The 18339-nt window shown below is 42.0% G+C and overlaps 1 protein-coding gene and 1 long non-coding RNA gene across 3 annotated transcripts; both read left to right on the forward strand.

The window, feature by feature from the left end:
* Positions 1–1180: 1180 nt before the first annotated feature.
* Positions 1181–7050, forward strand: LOC120058870. Its single transcript, XR_005478067.1, has 5 exons — positions 1181–1292; positions 5840–5930; positions 6068–6177; positions 6300–6356; positions 6519–7050. It is a non-coding gene; the product is annotated as an uncharacterized LOC120058870 (long non-coding RNA).
* Positions 7051–14718: 7668 nt separating this feature from the next.
* Positions 14719–17821, forward strand: LOC120059210 (cell division control protein 42 homolog). 2 transcript variants are annotated; one of them, XM_039008080.1, is made up of 6 exons: positions 14719–14775; positions 15236–15366; positions 15552–15624; positions 15727–15836; positions 16042–16239; positions 16923–17821. In XM_039008080.1, exons 2-6 carry the CDS (start codon positions 15262–15264, stop codon positions 17010–17012), a joined length of 576 nt encoding a protein of 191 aa, XP_038864008.1. In that variant the 5' UTR covers positions 14719–14775; positions 15236–15261; the 3' UTR covers positions 17013–17821. The 2 variants fall into 2 exon arrangements, with proteins under 2 accessions (XP_038864008.1, XP_038864007.1); XM_039008079.1 differs by lacking the exon at positions 14719–14775 and adding an exon at positions 14780–14869.
* Positions 17822–18339: the final 518 nt, after the last annotated feature.

Consider the following 18339-nt stretch of genomic DNA (forward strand, 5'->3'; position numbering starts at 1 on the left):
AGGGGCGGCAGGTAGCCTAGTGGTTAGAGCGTTGGGCCAGTAACCGAAAGGTTGCTGGATCCCCGAATTGACAAGGTAAAAATATTTTGTTCTGCTCCTGAGTATGTTGTTAAAAACTGGCCACAAAAATCCAAGGTCCTCTATTAAAACCTGGTGAATTCATGGTGAACTAATCTCTGTTCCCCGGTAGGCCATCGTTGTAAATAAGAATTTGTTCTTAACTGACTTGCCTAGGTTAAATTAAAAAATGTAAAAAAACACATTGACTGGAAAATGTGTTGAAGATTCTGCTGTGTTTTTTTTATTGCACTATAAGCCAGAATAATGTAACATTGAATATGTATAAATTGTGAAGTTTTTCTGTTTGAACAGCTAAGCGGTAACCTAAAAAACATATACTGTTATCGCACTGCTAACATAAACAAGGCACAAAACAGAGGTGCTTACACTGTAGCTAAAGAATTCAACCTATCTATGTGATATGTTAAAGTCAATAGATAACTTATCTCAATCTTTCCTTCCTTATTTCAGGCTTCCGTTATTTCAGACTGCGTACATCAGATTATGCAACAAAAATGCTGATTCTAATGGAACATGTTGAACAGTGATAGTTATAGTGTGAGTAAACACCTTAAAGCAAAAGTTATTTTAATAAGTGACCATTTGTTTTTTCTATTTCCCATAGAAACCTTGTTTGTTCTGCTGGAGGCGTTTGTAAAGTGAAAAGGGAAGCTAACCAGATATTAGTGGGACAGCAGTAGGGGATCCCTCATAGTATCCTCATTGGATCTGAACTTACTTTGGCCAAGGTCAAATGTAGACCATGTTAGTCAGGAGTAGCTGTGTGCAACTACAGTATGTTGTTAAAAACTGGCCACAAAAATCCAAGGTCCTCTATTAAAACCTGGTGAATTCATGGTGAACTAATCTCTGAGGTCAGATTCACACCAAACCAGGTTTCAACATCTGTTATTGGCCTATTACTACTGAAGTTAGTCCTCGGTGGGTGATTATAATGCCAATGGATAAATGTTACATAATGAATCATTAATAACCACACACTTCTCTGCTCTCTCATTTGCTGCGTTCTTGCTTAAGCAAATAGCAAATGTCCTATTTCTCATTTTGGAATCACTTCCCTTATTACATATACTTTGAGCTGACGAAACAGTCATTTGAAGGAATACTTGTGATTTTGAGACATACATTATCACAATAGTGAGATTATAGGCACATTAAAAACTTCAAACTTGGCTCAGATTGTTAAAAACATTCTAGAAGTGTTACTAAAGGTAAGAACTTTTATTTTTTGGGGAATGTCTGCATATTCTCCTTATAACCCCTTAAGCCATAATAGTATACAAGTTTACTACTGTATAACCAGAGACAAATAAGGTTTTCAGCTTGATTAAGGCATTACGCCATGTAACATTTTCACGGTTAGTTTAGACTAAAATCAAAGATGTGTTGAAATACATTTGAGGCTTCAAAGGATTATTCATCTCATCTCCCTGTGTGTGTGTGTCACTAATTTGTTCCGTTCACTCATAGAAAACAACAACCTTTTCTGATGAAAATGGGAAACAAACCATCAAGTAAGTCATTTCCCAAAATGAGATAGAAAATCCAAAGTATCCCTTCGGATTTTAATCTGATCCAAAGTATTCCCACATATAATAGAGAGAGATATAATATCATATCCAAATGTAAGCAAGATTTGAAATAATTATGTTTTAGTCAAATAATATCTGTTTGGGATTTTGTGGTCAATTTGCAGTCTTCAATTATTTCTAATAATGTTCCGGCCCCCTGATCATCTGCTCAAGAAAAAATTGGCCCGAGGCTGAATCTAGTTGATGTTCCCTGCCTTAGATAATATAATGTACACAACTTAAATCTTTACATTGCAATGTGATCAAAGGTGTGTATTTAGTTGTAATAGTCTACATGTGGGACTCACACATACATGATTGGTTAGTGGTTTTGCATCATTGTTTTGGTCCTTGGCTGTGCATGGATAAGTATGTCACGTTCCTGACCTGTTTTCTGTTGTTTTATATGTGTTTAGTTGGTCAGGGCGTGAGTTGGGGTGGGCATTCTATGTTATGTGTTTCTATGTTTAGGTTCATTGGTAATTAGCCTTATATGGTTCTCAATCAGGGATAGGTGTTTGACGTTTCCTCTGATTGAGAACCATATAAAGGTAGGCTGTTCACACTGTTTGTTTGTGGGTGATTGTCTTCCGTGTCTGTGTCTGTGCACCACACGGGACTGTTTCGTTTGTTCGTTCGTTTGTGTAGTCTAGTCTGTACCTGTTCATGCGTTCTTCGTGTATATGTAAGTTCGTTTGTTCAGGTCTGTTGACTTCGTTTATTATTTTGTAAATTCTCAAGTGTGTTTAGTTTTCGTCTTGTTTAATAAATATCATGTCGTATAACAACGCTGCGCTTTGGTCCAATCCCTACTCCTCCTCTTCTTCCGAAGAGGAGGAGGACAACCGTTACAGAATCACCCACCAAACAAGGATCAAGCAGCGTGAGAGGAACCAGCAACAGCGGCCAAAAAACCAGGACTCGTGGACTTGGGAGGAAATATTGGACGGAAAGGGACCCTGGGCTCAACCAGGAGAATATCGCCGCCCCAAAGCTGAGCTGGAGGCAGCGAAAGCAGAGAGGCGGCGTTTTGAGGAGCTAGCTCGGAAGCAGGATAAGGATCTGGGCTACACTACGTGGGAGGAGATCGACAGGTGGGCGATCGACTCAGGGCGAGTGCCGGAGCCCGCCTGGGATTCTCTGGCGCAGTGCGAGGAGGGATACCGGCGAATGGAGGCAGCACGAAGACGCGGTAGGAAACCCGAAAGTAAACCCCAAAAATTTCTTGGGGGGGGGGGGCTAAAAGGGAGAGTGGCGAAGTCAGGTAGGAGACCTGCGCCTACTCCCTGTACTTACCGTGGAGAGCGAGAGTACGGGCAGACACCGTGTTACGCAGTAGAGCGCATGGTGTCTCCTGTACGTGTGCATAGCCCGGTGCGGTACATACCAGCTCCTCGTATCGGCCGGGCCAGATTGAGCATTGAGCCAAGTGCCATGAAGCCGGCTCTACACATCTGGCCACCAGTGCGTCTCCTCGGGCCGGCTTACATGGCACCAGCCTTACGCATGGTGTCCCCGGTTCGCCTACATAGCCCGGTGCGGGTTATTCCACCTCCCCGCACTGGTCGGGCGACGGGGAGCATACAACCAGGTAAGGTTGGGCAGGCTCAGTGCTCAAGGGAGCCAGTACGCCTGCACGGTCCGGTATTTCCGGCGCCACCTCCCCGCTCCAGGCCAGTACCACCAGTGCCTACACCACGCACCAGGTTTCCAGTGCGTCTCCAGAGCCCTGTTCCTCCTCCACGCACTCTCCCTGTGGTGCGTGTCTCCAGTCCAGTGCCTCCAGTTCCGGCACCACGCATCAAGCCTCCTGTGCGTCTCCAGAGCCCTGTACGCACTGTTCCTTCTCCCCGTACTCGCCCTGATGTGCGTGCCCTCAGCCCGGTACCACCAGTGCCGGTACCACGCACCAGGCCTATAGTACGCCTTGAGAGTCCAGTGTGCCCTGTTGTTGTTCCCCGCACTAGCCTGATGGTGCGTGTCCTTAGCCCGGTACCTCCAGTTCCGGTACCACGCACCAGGCCTACAGTGCGTCTCAGCCGGCCAGAGTCTGCCGTCTGCCCAGCGGCGCCTGAACTGCCCGTCTGCCCAGCGGCGCCTGAACTGCCCGTCTGCCCAGCGGCGCCTGAACTGCCCGTCTGCCCAACGGCGCCTGAACTGCCCGTCTGCCCAACGCCGTCTGAACTGTCCGTCTGCCAAGCGCCGCATGAACTGCCCGTCTGTACTGAGCCTTCAAAGCCGCCCGTCTGTACTGAGCCTGCAAAGCCGCCCGTCAGACAGGAGCCTTCAGAGCCGTCCGCCAGACAGGAGCCGCTAGAGCCTTCCGCCAGACAGGAGCAGCCAGAGCCTTCCGCCAGACAGGAGCAGCCAAAGCCTTCCGCCAGACAGGAGCAGCCAGAGCCTTCCGCTAGACAGGAGCAGCCAGAGCCTTCCGCTAGACAGGATCAGCCAGAGCCTTCCGCCAGACAGGATCAGCCAGAGCCTTCCGCCAGACAGGATCAGCCAGAGCCTTCCGCCAGACAGGATCAGCCAGAGCCTTCCGCCAGACAGGATCAGCCAGAGCCTTCCGCCAGCCATGAGCAGCCAGAGCCTTCCGCCAGCCATGAGCAGCCAGAGCCTTCCGCCAGCCATGAGCAGCCAGAGCCTTCCGCCAGCCATGAGCAGCCAGAGCCTTCCGCCAGCCATGAGCAGCCAGAGCCGCCAGCCAGCCATGAGCAGCCAGAGCCGCCAGCCAGCCATGAGCAGCCAGAGCCGCCAGCCAGCCATGAGCAGCCAGAGCCGCCAGCCAGCCAGGAGCTGCCAGAGCCGCCAGCCAGCCAGGAGCTGCCAGAGCCGCCAGCCAGCCAGGAGCTGCCAGAGCCGCCAGCCAGCCAGGAGCTGCCAGAGCCGCCAGCCAGTCATGAGCCGCCAGCCAGTCATGAGCCGCCCTTCAGTCATGAGCCGCCCTTCAGTCATGAGCCGCCCTTCAGTCATGAGCCGCCCTCCAGTCATGAGCTGCCCTATAGTCCGGAGCTGCCCTACAGTCCGGAGCTGCCCTACAGTCCGGAGCTGCCCTACAGTCCGGAGCTGCCCTATAGTCCGGAGCTGCCCTATAGTCCGGAGCTGCCCTATAGTCCGGAGCTGCCCTATAGTCCGGAGCTGCCCTATAGTCCGGAGCTGCCACTCTGTCCGGAGCTGCCCCTCTGTCCGGAGCTGCCCCTCTGTCCTGAGCTACCTCTCTGTCCTGAGCTACCTCTCTGTCCTGAGCTACCTCTCTGTCCTGAGCTACCTCTCTGTCCTGAGCTACCTCTCTGTCCTGAGCTACCTCTCTGTCCTGAGCTACCTCTCTGTCCTGAGCTACCTCTATGTCCTGAGTTATCTAGGGGGGACCGGTGTTAAGGTTCCTAGACCAGAGTCGGGGGCGAGGATCGCCACTCGGAGGACGCTAAGGAGGGGGACAAAGACAATGGTGGAGTGGTGTCCTCGTCCTGCGCCGGAGCCGCCACCGCAGACAGATGCCCACCCAGACCCTCCCCTTGAGTTTTAGGGGTGCGCCCGGAGTTCGCACCTTGAGGGGGGGGTTCTGTCACGTTCCTGACCTGTTTTCTGTTGTTTTGTATGTGTTTAGTTGGTCAGGGCGTGAGTTGGGGTGGGCATTCTATGTTATGTGTTTCTATGTTTAGGTTCATTGGTAATTAGCCTTATATGGTTCTCAATCAGGGACAGGTGTTTGACGTTTCCTCTGATTGAGAACCATATAAAGGTAGGCTGTTCACACTGTTTGTTTGTGGGTGATTGTCTTCCGTGTCTGTGTCTGTGCACCACACGGGACTGTTTCGTTTGTTCGTTCGTTTGTGTAGTCTAGTCTAGTCTGTACCTGTTCATGCGTTCTTCGTGTATATGTAAGTTCGTTTGTTCAGGTCTGTTGACTTCGTTTATTATTTTGTAAATTCTCAAGTGTGTTTAGTTTTCGTCTTGTTTAATAAATATCATGTCGTATAACAACGCTGCGCTTTGGTCCAATCCCTACTCCTCCTCTTCTTCCGAAGAGGAGGAGGACAACCGTTACAAAGTAAAAGGTGACCTTGTGGTGGTAGTGATGGTGCTAGTGAGTCATGAACACATGTTTCTGTTATTTTGTAGTATTCTTTTGACAATATTTTAAAGCACTAAGTGGCCTAATTCAAATGTACTAATATCCTTTATAGCAACAACAACTACAATAGCGCCAACAACAGCAGCAACAACAACTATTCCTACAACCACATACATGCCAACAACACCATTCATTGACCAAAGGTAAGCATTGAATTCTACGACTAATTCATACAGTCACTCAAATTCATACATTTCCTTCACCAAATCAGATTTAAAAAATTTAAGGCTTATATTATCACTCTTAAATCACTGTTTTCTCATTCCCTTTTACTCTTCAGGCCCGTATCAGCAGAGCAGATCATAATTGGCCTGGTCACCTGTATTTGTCTACTTGTTGTGGCTGCATCAGGTCTGTTTGTTTATACCCTCTGGAGAAAGACAGCTTTGCGTGAGTAACATCATCTTCTTTTAAAACATATTTATCCTTTTTAACCTAACACAGACAAAGATGTATATTGATTTATTCTAAGAAAGATTCTAAATGTTTTCCTTTTATGTTCTTTTCTCCAGCATGTGTCAAAATCAAGAGAGTTGGATGATGAAACAAAAACCACAGACAAACCACAGGTACAGAAATGCATCACTCAACAATATGACCACAAAAGCAGACTCTATTCCTAAGCATTTAGACAAATGTATATTATTTGTACAAGAGATAAAAGCAACATTTGAACTGTCTGTCATGAAAGACACATTTAGTCTGTAACTTGGTTGTATATCATTTTTCAGGTGTTTGTTATTGCAAATGAGCACACATATGCGAACGCTGGTAAATCCAAGGTGCAGAGGATGGAAGACCACATTACTTACAGTGACCTGACCATCCTAAGGGCTAACGCCAAACCATCGCCAGCCACAGAGATGACTGAATATGTCAGTGTTAGAATCTGCACTTCTGAAGTTTAACATGCATAATAATGCACAAATATGAATCTCTTCAAGGACAATGCTTTAAAGTCACAAGGGTGGGAGCAGCTCAGAATTGGAATCTTTTGAAGTTTATTTTGTATGGTTTTGATGGGGTTACTAAAAATATGATTTCGATTGCAATGATTCTAAATATCATAATGTTTTGTATTCTATACATTTAATATATTAGTATTAGTATGTATCCTTTTTGTAAATGTTTTGAATCATGACAGTAAAGTAGCCTATAATATAGTTTAGATAGCATGTACTGTAGCTTAATGAAAAAAACTGCATTACACCTATTTAGTGGTTTTCTCACAATTTTACCAATAAACCATTGTTTATAAGTAAATCAAACCAACTCTTTACAGGAACACCTTGGCTCTGGTGTCATTCATTGGCCTTGTGGCTCAGTTGGTAGAGTCCCTTACGGAAAAAAAGACATGTTTTGCACACGTAACGTTTCATTTCACATGTGAAATCATGTGGTTTTGGAACACTTCACATGTGATGATATTTCACATGAAGTTTCACATCTGGATATTTTTCACAGGTAAACAAAAATGTCCCTTGAATGTCACGTTATTGCAGTGTTTTCAAATGATCTATTTGACACACAGTACATGATTACATTGTGTATGTTTATTTATACAGTATTTTTTCATTCAACATGTCCTCACCTGGGATTTGAACTCACAACCTAACCTCTTGGTTCATGGCATTTTGAGCTTCCTGCTACGCCACCATGTCTGTGTCAATAACTGATTTTACCTGTATTCCTACACTTTGGAATTCAAAATAACTCTCAGCTTTGTTAAAAATACACTCAAGTAAAACTATTATATTTATCATAGTGATTCAGGAGTTACATAAAAACAACATAATATGCACACCAACTATACAAAAAAAACTCCAATTGGTGAAATTATCACATTTTAGGGGAGACCCAGATGCAGACAGTGTTGAAGTAACAAAAGTGTATTACTAGAACAGGGGGCAGGCAAAACAACAGGTCAAGGGCAGGCAGAGGTCAGTAATCCAGATCAGAGTCAAAATGTACAGAACGGCAGGCAGTCTCAGGGTCAGGGCAGGCAGAGGTCAATAATCCAGGAAGACTAGAAAACATGAACTATAGAAAAAGACAGGAGCAATGGGGAAACCGCTGGTAGGCTTGATGGACAAAACGAACTGGCAACAGACAAACAGAGAACACAAGTATAAATACACTGGGGATAATGGGGAAGTTGGGCAACACCTGGAGGGAGGTGGAGACAAGCACAACGACAGGTGAAACAGATCAGGGTGTGACAGAAATAAGTAAATGAAAACAATGATGAGAGAATAGTCAGATGTACTGTAACTGATAACTAAAAGCAGTGCAGATGGCACTTTTTTGCTTAGTGCAGAGATGTATTATAGCTAATGAATCTGTAGGGGACTTATGAGAATACTACAGACTTCGTAACACAGCAGATCAGTTTACCCCAAAAAGGTGGGGTCATAAAAAAAAGTCAGCACTAAGTGATCATGTCAAATGTAATCATATTACACTATTTTAGCTGAACAGCGTACCACTAACCTTAAAACTCCTATACCATTTAATTACTTCCCATCCCCCCAAAAATGTGAAAAACATTAAAATGTGAAAATATAATTAGCAGTTTTACATGTGAAAACGTTCAAATGATGTCACATGAAGTTTCATGATATCACTTTTAAATGTTTAAATGGTGTCTCTCAAAATCAATGATATAAAGAAGCCAAGATAAATTATATAAATATATATATTTTTAAATGTAACTACTTTAAATGTAATTATAGGCAGAAAGACAAATTCAACTGCATCTTTAATCGAATCAGATGGTTTATTCATCACAAAACCATTTGATGTTGCTAATTATTTTTATGATTACTTCATTGGTAAAGTGGGCAAACTCGGGCAGGAAATGCCAACAACGAACAGTGAGCCACTGTATTCATGCATTTTAAAAAATGTATATGAAAGAAAATCATTGTAAGTTTGAATTTTGTAAAGTTAGTGTGGGAGAGGTGGAAAAAATATTGTTATGGATCAATAATGACAATCCTGGCATTAACAACTTAGATGGAAAGCTACTGAGGATGGTACTGTAGCTGACACTATAGCTACTCCAATCTGTCATGTCTTTATTCTGAGCCTAGAGGAAAGTGTTTACACTCAGGCCTGGAGGGAAGCCAAAGTTATTCCGCTACCAAAGTGGTAAAGCAGCCTTTACTGGTTCTAACAGCAGACCTATTAGCTTGCTGCCAGCTCTTAGCAAACTGTTAGAAAAAATTGTGTTTGACCAAATACAATGCTATTTCTCTGTAAACAATCGAACAACAGACTTTCAACATGCTTATAGAGAAGAGCACTTAACATGTACTGCACTGACACAAATGACTGATGATTGGTTGAAAGAAATTGATAATAAGAAGATTGTGGGAGTTGTACTGTTGGATTTCAGTGCAGCCTTTGATATTATTGACCATAACCTGTTGTAGAGAAAACATTTGTTAGGGCTTTTAAACCTCTGCCATATTGTGGATTCAGAGCTATCTATTTTATAGAACTCAGAGTTATTTTTTTAAATGGAAGCTGCTCTAATGTCAAACATGTAAAGTGTGGTGTATCGCAGGGCAGCTCTCCAGGCCCTCTGCTCTTTTTTTTAATTTTTTTACCAATGACCTGCCACTGGCATTTAACAAAGCCTGTGTGTCCATGTATGCTGCTGATTCAGCAACCACAGCTAACGAAGCTACTGAAACCCTTAACAAAAAGTTTCAGGCATTTTTGGAATGGTTACAAACCTTTCCCTAAATTCTAGACCTCAGCTAAATCTGGTAATGAATGGTGTGGCTGTTGAACAACTTGAGGAGACTAACTTGGTGTTACCTTAGATTGTAAACTGTCAGGGTCAAAACATATAGATTCAATGGTTGTAAAGATGGGGAGAGGTCTGGCCGTGACACCACACTCCACAAAGCAAGTCCTTCAGGCTTTAGTTTTATCTTGTGTGCTACAAAGAAGGACCTAGTTAAGTTGCAGCTGGACCAGAACAGAGCGGTACGTTTTGCTCTTCATTGTAATCAGAGGGCTAATATTAATACCATGCATGCCAGTCTCTCTTGCCTAAGAGTTGACGAAAGGCTGACTGCATCACTTCTTGTTTTTATAAGAAACATTAATATATTGGAAATTCCAAATTGTTTGCATAATCAACTTACACACAGCACTGACACAAACACTTACCCCACCAGACATGCCACCAGGGGTCTTTTCAGAGTCCCCAGGTCCAGAACATATTCAAGGAAACATATAGTATTATACAGAGCCATAATTGCATGGAACTATCTTCCATCTCATATTGTGAACAGCAAATCTGGTTCAAAAAACAAATATTGCAACACCTCACAGCACAATGCCGCTCCATCATGTGACCTACTTGTTGTGTCATACATGCACACACTCGCACACTACATGTTCATGTTTTTAAATGTATGTAAATTGTAAAGTTTTCTGTCTGTAATGTCTTTTTCCAGTAAGACAAACCCAAGTAAGACTAGCTGTCGCCATTGGCGTCGGCTAATGCGGATCCTAAAAAAATATACACTACCGTTCAAAAGATTGGGGCCACTTAGAAATGTCCTGGTTTTTGAAAGAAAAGCAAATGTTTTGTCCGTTAAAATAACATCAAATTGATCAGAAATACAGTGTCAACATTGTTAATGTTGTAAATGAAAGTGAAGATCTCATACAACGCTGTGTACTACTCCCTTTAGAGAACAGTGCAAACTGGCTCTAACCAGAATAGAAAGAGGAGTGGGAGGCTCCGGTGCACAACTGAGCACGAGGACAAGTACATTAGAGTGTCTAGTTTGAGAAACAGACGCCTCACAAGTCCTCAACTGGCAGCTTCATTAAATAGTACCCGTGAAGAGACGACTCTGGGATGCTGGCCTTTTAGGCAGAGTTCCTCTGTCCAGTGTCTGTGTTCTTTTGCCCATCTTAATCTTTTATTTTTATTGGCCAGACTGAGATATGGCTTTTTCTTTGCAACTCTGCCTAGAAGGCCAGCATCCCGGAGTCGCCTCTTCACTGTTGTCGTTGAGACTGGTGTTTTGCAGGTACTATTTAATGAAGCTGCCAGTTGAGGACTTGTGAGGCGTCTGTTTCTCAAACTAGACACTCTAATTTTATAAATGTTTACATTTTATTTCACCTTTATTTAACCAGGTAGGCCAGTTTAGAACACGTTCTCATTTACAACTGCGAGCTGGCCAAGATAAAGCAAAGCAGTGTGACACAAACAACACAGAGTTACACATGGGATAAACAAACATGCAGTCCATAACATAATAGAAATGTATATATACAGTGTGTGCAAATGTAGTAAGATTAGGGAGGTAAGGCAATAAATAGGTCATAGCGGCGGAAAAAAATTACAATTTAGCAATTAAACACTGGAGGAGTGATAGATGTGCAGAAGATGAATGTGCAAGTAGAGATACTGGGGTGCAAAGGATGTACTTGTCATCTTGCTCTGTTGTGCACCGGGGCCTCCCACTCCTCTTTCTATTACGGTTAGAGCCAGTGTGCGCTGTTCTGTGAAAGGAGTAGTACACAGCGTTGTACGAGATCTTCAGTTTCTTGGCAATTTCTGAAATGGAATAGCCTTCATTTCTCAGCACAAGAATAGACTGACAAGTTTCAGAAGAAAGCCCTTTGTTTCTGGCCATTTTGAGCCTGTAATCGAACCCACAAATGCTGATGCTCCAGATACTCAACTAGTTTAAAGAAGGCCAGTTTTATTGCTTCTTCAATCAGTACAACAGTTTTCAGCTGTGCTAACATAATTGCAAAAGGGTTTTCTAATGATCAATTAGCCTTTTAAAATGATAAACTTGGTTTAGCTAACACAACATACCATTGGAACAGAGGAGTGATGGTTGCTGATAATGGGCCTCTGTACGCCTATGTAAATATTCCATAAAAAATCTGCCATTTCCAGCTACAATAGTCATTTACAACATTAACAATGTCTACACTGTATATCTGATCAATTTGATGTTATTTTAATGGACAAAAAAATTCGCTTTTCTTTCAAAAACAAGAACATTTCAAAGGGACCCCAAACTTTTGAACGGTAGTGTATATATGTGGGTTTTCTCCTAAGAGGCATGGCAGTTTTGAGCTCGATTCCCACGGGGGACCAGTACAAAAAAGTATGAAAATGTATGCACTCACACCTGTAAATCAGTCTGGAGCATCTTCTTAATGACTAAAATGTAAATGTCAAATGCCTTTAAATCAATGATCTGCCATGAGAAAACATATTTCAGAAGGAGGCCTTTACTGCCACCTACTGCAGATAAATTGTCTAAGTAGTACACTCGGAGTAGTGCCCATCATTTGAATGAGGAACATGATATTACACACACCCACACACAGAGAGAGAACTGGCAAGCAGATGTTGCTCAATGTTTTAAGGGGAAGGACAGACAATGAACCACATACACAAAGTGAAGAACACATAGTTCTACATAGATATTTCACATTGCCCTTTCCTTCTCATCATGAAGACGTCTGTGATATACAGTATATTACATTTGTCAATGGTAAAGTGTATATGTCACTGTAAGGCACGAGGGGCACGAGGGGGTGTGATATATGGCCAATATACCACGGCTAAGGGCTGTTCTTTCGCACGACGCATCGCAGAGTGCCTGGACACAACCCGTAGCCATGGTATATTGGTCATATACCACAAACCCCCGACGTGCCTTATTGCTATTATAAACAGGTTACCAACATAATTAGAGAAGTAAAAATACGTGTTTTGTCATACCCGTGGTATACCGTGTGATATACCATGGCTGTCAGCCAATCAGCATTCAGGGCTCGAACCACCCAGTTTATAATAGATAGTTATATTTAGTAGATGATTATTACGAGCTTCAAGAGAAACATGATTAGGCCATTGTTCTATTGTGATTAAGATACCAGTTGGAAATGGTTAAAAGAAAAGAGTAAAAATTGACTAATTTTTCCAAAGTTTACTTTACATCTCCTGACCATGTTAAACGTTTGTACAGCTCTCTTCATTCTCCTCCCTCTAACATGGATCTAACATTGTCAGATTGTGGTGAAAAACCAGCAAGCCCAGAGTGAGAGGGAGGAGGATCAGGAAGCTGGGGTCTTCATTATCACAATGAGTGCACTGAGGTAAAGTGATGAGGGGATGTACTGGTGTGTCATCTCCAGACCAGGGAGGAATGTCTACACAGGTTTGAAGCTACAAGTCCTCAACGCAGGTAATGCCACTCAGATTGTCCTGCCTCAACTTCAGAATGTTCTACCCACAGTGTTGTAAGACCATGCAATAAGCCAGATGAGTATGATCTGAATGAAGTTTATCATTGAATTTAAATTCAACTACTACTCCTTCCACATAGCTTTCCGGAGAAAATGAGAATATGCAAACACTGTATGTCCTTGTATTTGATCATATTGTAAATTATAACATGGCATTGTTATTTTTTGCATATATTTTTTACAGGCATATCTTCTTCAACTGCATCTATAAATTCAACAACAAAACTGGAAGAGAGGAAAGTGCAACATCGTGAGTCCTAAAAAAAAAATGTTTTTAATGGTTAGAATGTTAGGTCTATAGGGGATAAACAAAACGTATCATTGTATCCTTTCAATATTTATAGGGTAACCAACTCAAACAAGCAGATCCAGATGTTTGGTAGACAGACACCCTAATTCAGGTAATTATACTAGACTACTTTTAGTTTTTCCTGATGTAGTTGGTGGGCTATTCTTCGGTGGATCCTCTTCATTTTGCTGCTGGGTTGTTTTTGGCAACAGGTGTTGAAGACAAAAGCTACATGCACCACCACCACCACCAGCAATTGCGAGATCACCGCAGGGACAGCACAACTCCTACGTTTTTTTATGCACTGTAAAAAATCAGGGTGGACCAGATTGATGAGCTCTCCCTACAATTTGTTTCTGCAGTGAGGAGACACCCTCTTTAGATAATTATTTTGTAACGTATCTGCAGAAAAACATGGTTTTGAGCTCAAAAAGCAGTAGAAGCAGTATGCAAACCAGCAGAATGCAAATATTTCACCGGCGCGATACGGCTCCCAACTTTCACCAAAAAGATCAGTTCAAAAAGAGCCATTTGTTGGTGAACGACCCATCACTCGTGTAAGGTACGTTTTCTGTGGATCCCAGCTCATGCTGGGGTAGGGGGAAATGAGGCAGTGGATAAGGTTGCGAAGAAAGCTCTGAAGAGGTGGGAGATATATGTGGTGTTACCGTTAGGGGGGATGGAATGTAGGAGCATCATAGCAGAGTGGCTGACACAGGAGTGGCAACTTGAGTGGAGGAACGGGGGATGCTATCCAGAAATCTATGAGGAAGGTCAGTAGGTATGTGTGGAGTGAAAGGAGGGATGAGGTTCTGTTGACAAGGCTGAGGTTGAATCATTGTGGATTGGGAAGTGGGTTATTGTTAGTGGGGAAACACCCAGATGAAAAGTGTAAGGTATGTGAAGAGGTAGAGACTGTGAAGCATGCCCTGTTATATTGATGAGTGGCGCAGTAGTCTAAGGCATTGCATCTTAGTGTAAAAGGCGTCACTACAGTCCCTGTTTCGAATCCAGGCTGAGTCACAGCTGGCTGTGATTGGGAGTTCCATAGGGAGGTGCACAATTGGCCCAGTGTCGTCCGAGTTTGGCTGGTGTAGGCCGTCATTGTAAATACGAATTTGTTCTTAACTGACTTGCCTAGTTAAATAAACTATATTGCTGAGGAGGACACTTTTCTGCGAGTTGGGTGTAACTGAATTTTTGCTTGAAACAATTTTGGCCTCTAATGACAGGCAGAGACAAAATAGAAAGGAAACTGTTGTCGTTCTTTATTGCACCAGCATGCACCTACAGTTGAGAGGCTATTAGATATTTAAATGTGTAATTCTCCCTCCGATCTGAGACCGGCAGCAATACAGCGTCTAGTCTGCCGGAAACGCACAAGAAGAAGAGAGGTAAGGGAAATCTTTCGAATTACATGTTATCATCATCAATAGGGTAACAATTGAAATGATACCAACGCTTTTCATGAAGGTGTTTTAGCTATAGGTTTGTCATTCATCGTTAGTAACAAATACAATTAATAGGAAATTGAGAATAAGAACTGTGAACACCAACCCAGATAGCTAGCAAACATTAGCTACGTCAGTTTAAATTAGTTAGAGTAAAGTATCTACTGTAGCTAGTTATCTTTTGTCATAGATTTCTATTGAGTCTGTAGTTGGTTGTTGCTAACGTTACAACTTCTTCATTTAGACCTGGCTTGCTAGCCACATAGGAAACCAGTTTCAGACGTTAGCTAGCTAACGTTAGTAGCATACAACCAACTACTACTGGATACGTCTTCCCTGCCACTCGTCTGAAGTCTTGTAGCTAACTTATGCTGAACTTTTTTCTTTGTCTTTTCTCTTTCAGACATACAGTAAACAGAGAACACAAATATGCAGACGATTAAATGTGTTGTGGTTGGAGATGGAGCAGTGGGAAAAACCTGCCTTTTGATTTCATACACAACCAACAAGTTCCCCTCTGAATATGTACCAACAGTATGTATATCTTCTATACCTTGGGTTTATCTGTCACAGTGATTATTGATCACCAAACCAGAGTTCGGTGGCTCATTCTCATGTTTCACACGCTTTAAAGAGACTTAGCTGGTTCTTCTCAATAACTACCATTCAGAATAATCATGGAACAGGACAGATATCTCTTTTTTTTTCTCTCATCACAGGTGTTTGATAACTATGCAGTAACTGTCATGATTGGAGGTGAACCTTACACCCTAGGATTATTTGATACTGCGGGTAAGAGTGGATCCTTTTCAAGGACATGTTCACAATTTGAATAAATCATATTTTTGGTTGAAGGCTATTCACATTTAATCAACACGTTATCTGTTTCCTTAGGTCAGGAAGATTACGACAGGTTACGGCCTTTGAGCTATCCCCAGACTGATGTTTTCCTAGTTTGTTTCTCTAGTGTTTCACCCTCTTCATTTGAGAATGTTAAAGAAAAGGTGAGTACAACGCCAAGCCCTTGAAGCATACAATGCACACGTTTTTAATAAAGGAATATTGACTAAATTATACATTATTTCTAGTTGGTTAAATGGAATGTTAAATTGGTAACATGTGAAGTGATGGGGAAGATACTAGTTATGACACTATCTGACGGACTGACTTTTCTGATTGTTTGAAAATAATGTTTCATCTCTCTTGCAGTGGGTACCTGAAATCACTCATCACTGTCCCAAGACACCATTCCTGCTGGTTGGAACTCAGATTGACCTGAGAGATGATCCTTCCACAGTAGAGAAGCTGGCCAAGAACAAACAGAAGCCCATCAGCCCTGAGACAGCTGAGAAGCTTGCCCGTGACCTGAAGGCAGTCAAATATGTTGAGTGCTCTGCCCTGACACAGGTGAGACTTCTATCTAAAACATATAGAAAATAGAGATATGACTTGCATAATAGCAACTTATGTTAGATGTGCATCTAGTCTGTGTTGTCTTTGTGCTTGTCTTGCCTTCATTCTTTCTGTGTTAGTGGTGGCCTAGTATTGGAAACCCATCCGAATGCACTTTACTCTTGTATGTCTGCTAACTAACACTGGTCATATTCCCCTCTTTCTCCTCCCTCTCTATAGCGAGGTCTGAAGAATGTATTTGATGAAGCTATCCTAGCAGCTCTAGAACCCCCTGAAACCCAGAGAAAGTGCTGTCTGTTTTGACGGCGGTCTTTTAAAATATTTGCTTTGCCTTTGATCGTCTGCTGCGTCTTTTAATGTAAAGGAATGACTATTTGTCAAGTAAATAACCAAGATGCTCTATTTAAATGCGTGCCCATTAACTTCTTTCATTTCTATGTCGATTTTGTTTACACCTAGCCTAGTCATAATAGCCCATACTACCATGGCCTTCATGGCAAGGATGCTAACCTGTATTGTTCTATGGGAGAGAACATGTCCAGTTTGGCACTTAATTGGCAAGTTTACGTAAGGCTGCAGCTGAGTTTGTTTTCCTTTTAAAAGATGGTATTACCAGTTGTGGTTACACACTGCAAGGTAAAAAATGTATTTGGTACATTCATGTTTTGTGTTTGCAGAAAGGACTAAAGAATGTGTTTGATGAGGCAATACTGGCTGCCCTGGAGCCTCCGGAACCCAAGAAGAGGCGCAAATGTGTGCTGCTCTGAGCATTTCCTCTCTTCTATTGGTTAGAGCATTTCATCAACACTACTTGGTGTTGAAACCATTATTGCACAACGTTACTTCACTCCTATTGGTAACTGACAGAAATATTTTAAAAATGTTTGCAAAGTAGTGTGTGAACTTAATTGATCTCTACTAGAACCTTTGAAATATAACCCTCTTATGTAATAGTACACATCATTCCTAGAGCCATCTCAGTATTTTTCAGTTAGGACTGCAGCCACCAATCTGTATCAGAAGAGTGTGAAAGGGTCACAGACACACAGCTGATGATTGGGACCAGTGACAAGAGGACAAAACAATTTTACCTTCAATACTAATGATTCACTTTTTTCAGGTGTACGTGTTTTCATGAACACCTGAGGTGAACATAAATCCCCTTTCAATTGGGAAAGTGATAATAGATTCTGTAACAGTCGGTAGTAACAATGATATGTTGGTGCCAACCCAGTTACAACATATATGCTATGTTTGTCAGGGCAGTATAGTAGTTTTTTTTTGTCTTTTAAATCAAATGACTTGTTTGATGTCACATACTCTATTGCATTCTAGGCACGTAAGTCTTTACTGCTCTGAATGAAACAGCTCATTGTTGCAGTGTAAAACCACCATGAGACTTTTGCTTTAGAATTTCATTCAGTCGACAGATTGTTCCTCCTTTGACAGGCACAGAATCTTACATGTTGTTTATTTGTTTTATACAAAAATGTACATCTCCCGTTGTCACAATTTGAGTATAAGTGAATTTCTTGAAAATGTATCAACCAAATAAAGTTAAGAATTCTCAAGTGTGCAATCTTTTCTGATTCATTCTGAGTAGGAGTGCTGATATGCCCCTGATTTTAAGTATGGGCTCTCAGTATATTGTATTTTCAGGGGTTCTGGCATAGAGGATGAAACTCACTCCACACTAGTTGAAGAAACAAGGACAGTACACTTACATTTATTTAATATTCAAGAGGCAATCTCAACAGGATAGCAATACAACCAAATTAGCCTATATTATTGAATTCAAATGTATTAGTTTTACAAACAGTTATACCAACACTTGAAATAATTAATGATCTTCATACATATAGTAAGGTAGTGCACCATGTTCTGTGTATCCTCAATATATACTGTACATGTTAACAATTACATTCTTTTGTTAAGAAATAAAATGTTTACAAAAGTGTTCAACTACGTTTCTTAAGGTGTCATTTGTCAAAGTGGGTCAGATGTTTATGTACATACAAATGTATATTCAAGTTCACTTTGCTTTCTCTCCTTTGGTCTGTCTTGTTTAAAGCCTCCAAGCAGTCTTTTTAATAA

This window comes from Salvelinus namaycush, chromosome 14 (genome assembly GCF_016432855.1).
Source record: "Salvelinus namaycush isolate Seneca chromosome 14, SaNama_1.0, whole genome shotgun sequence".
Taxonomy (NCBI): domain Eukaryota; kingdom Metazoa; phylum Chordata; class Actinopteri; order Salmoniformes; family Salmonidae; genus Salvelinus; species Salvelinus namaycush.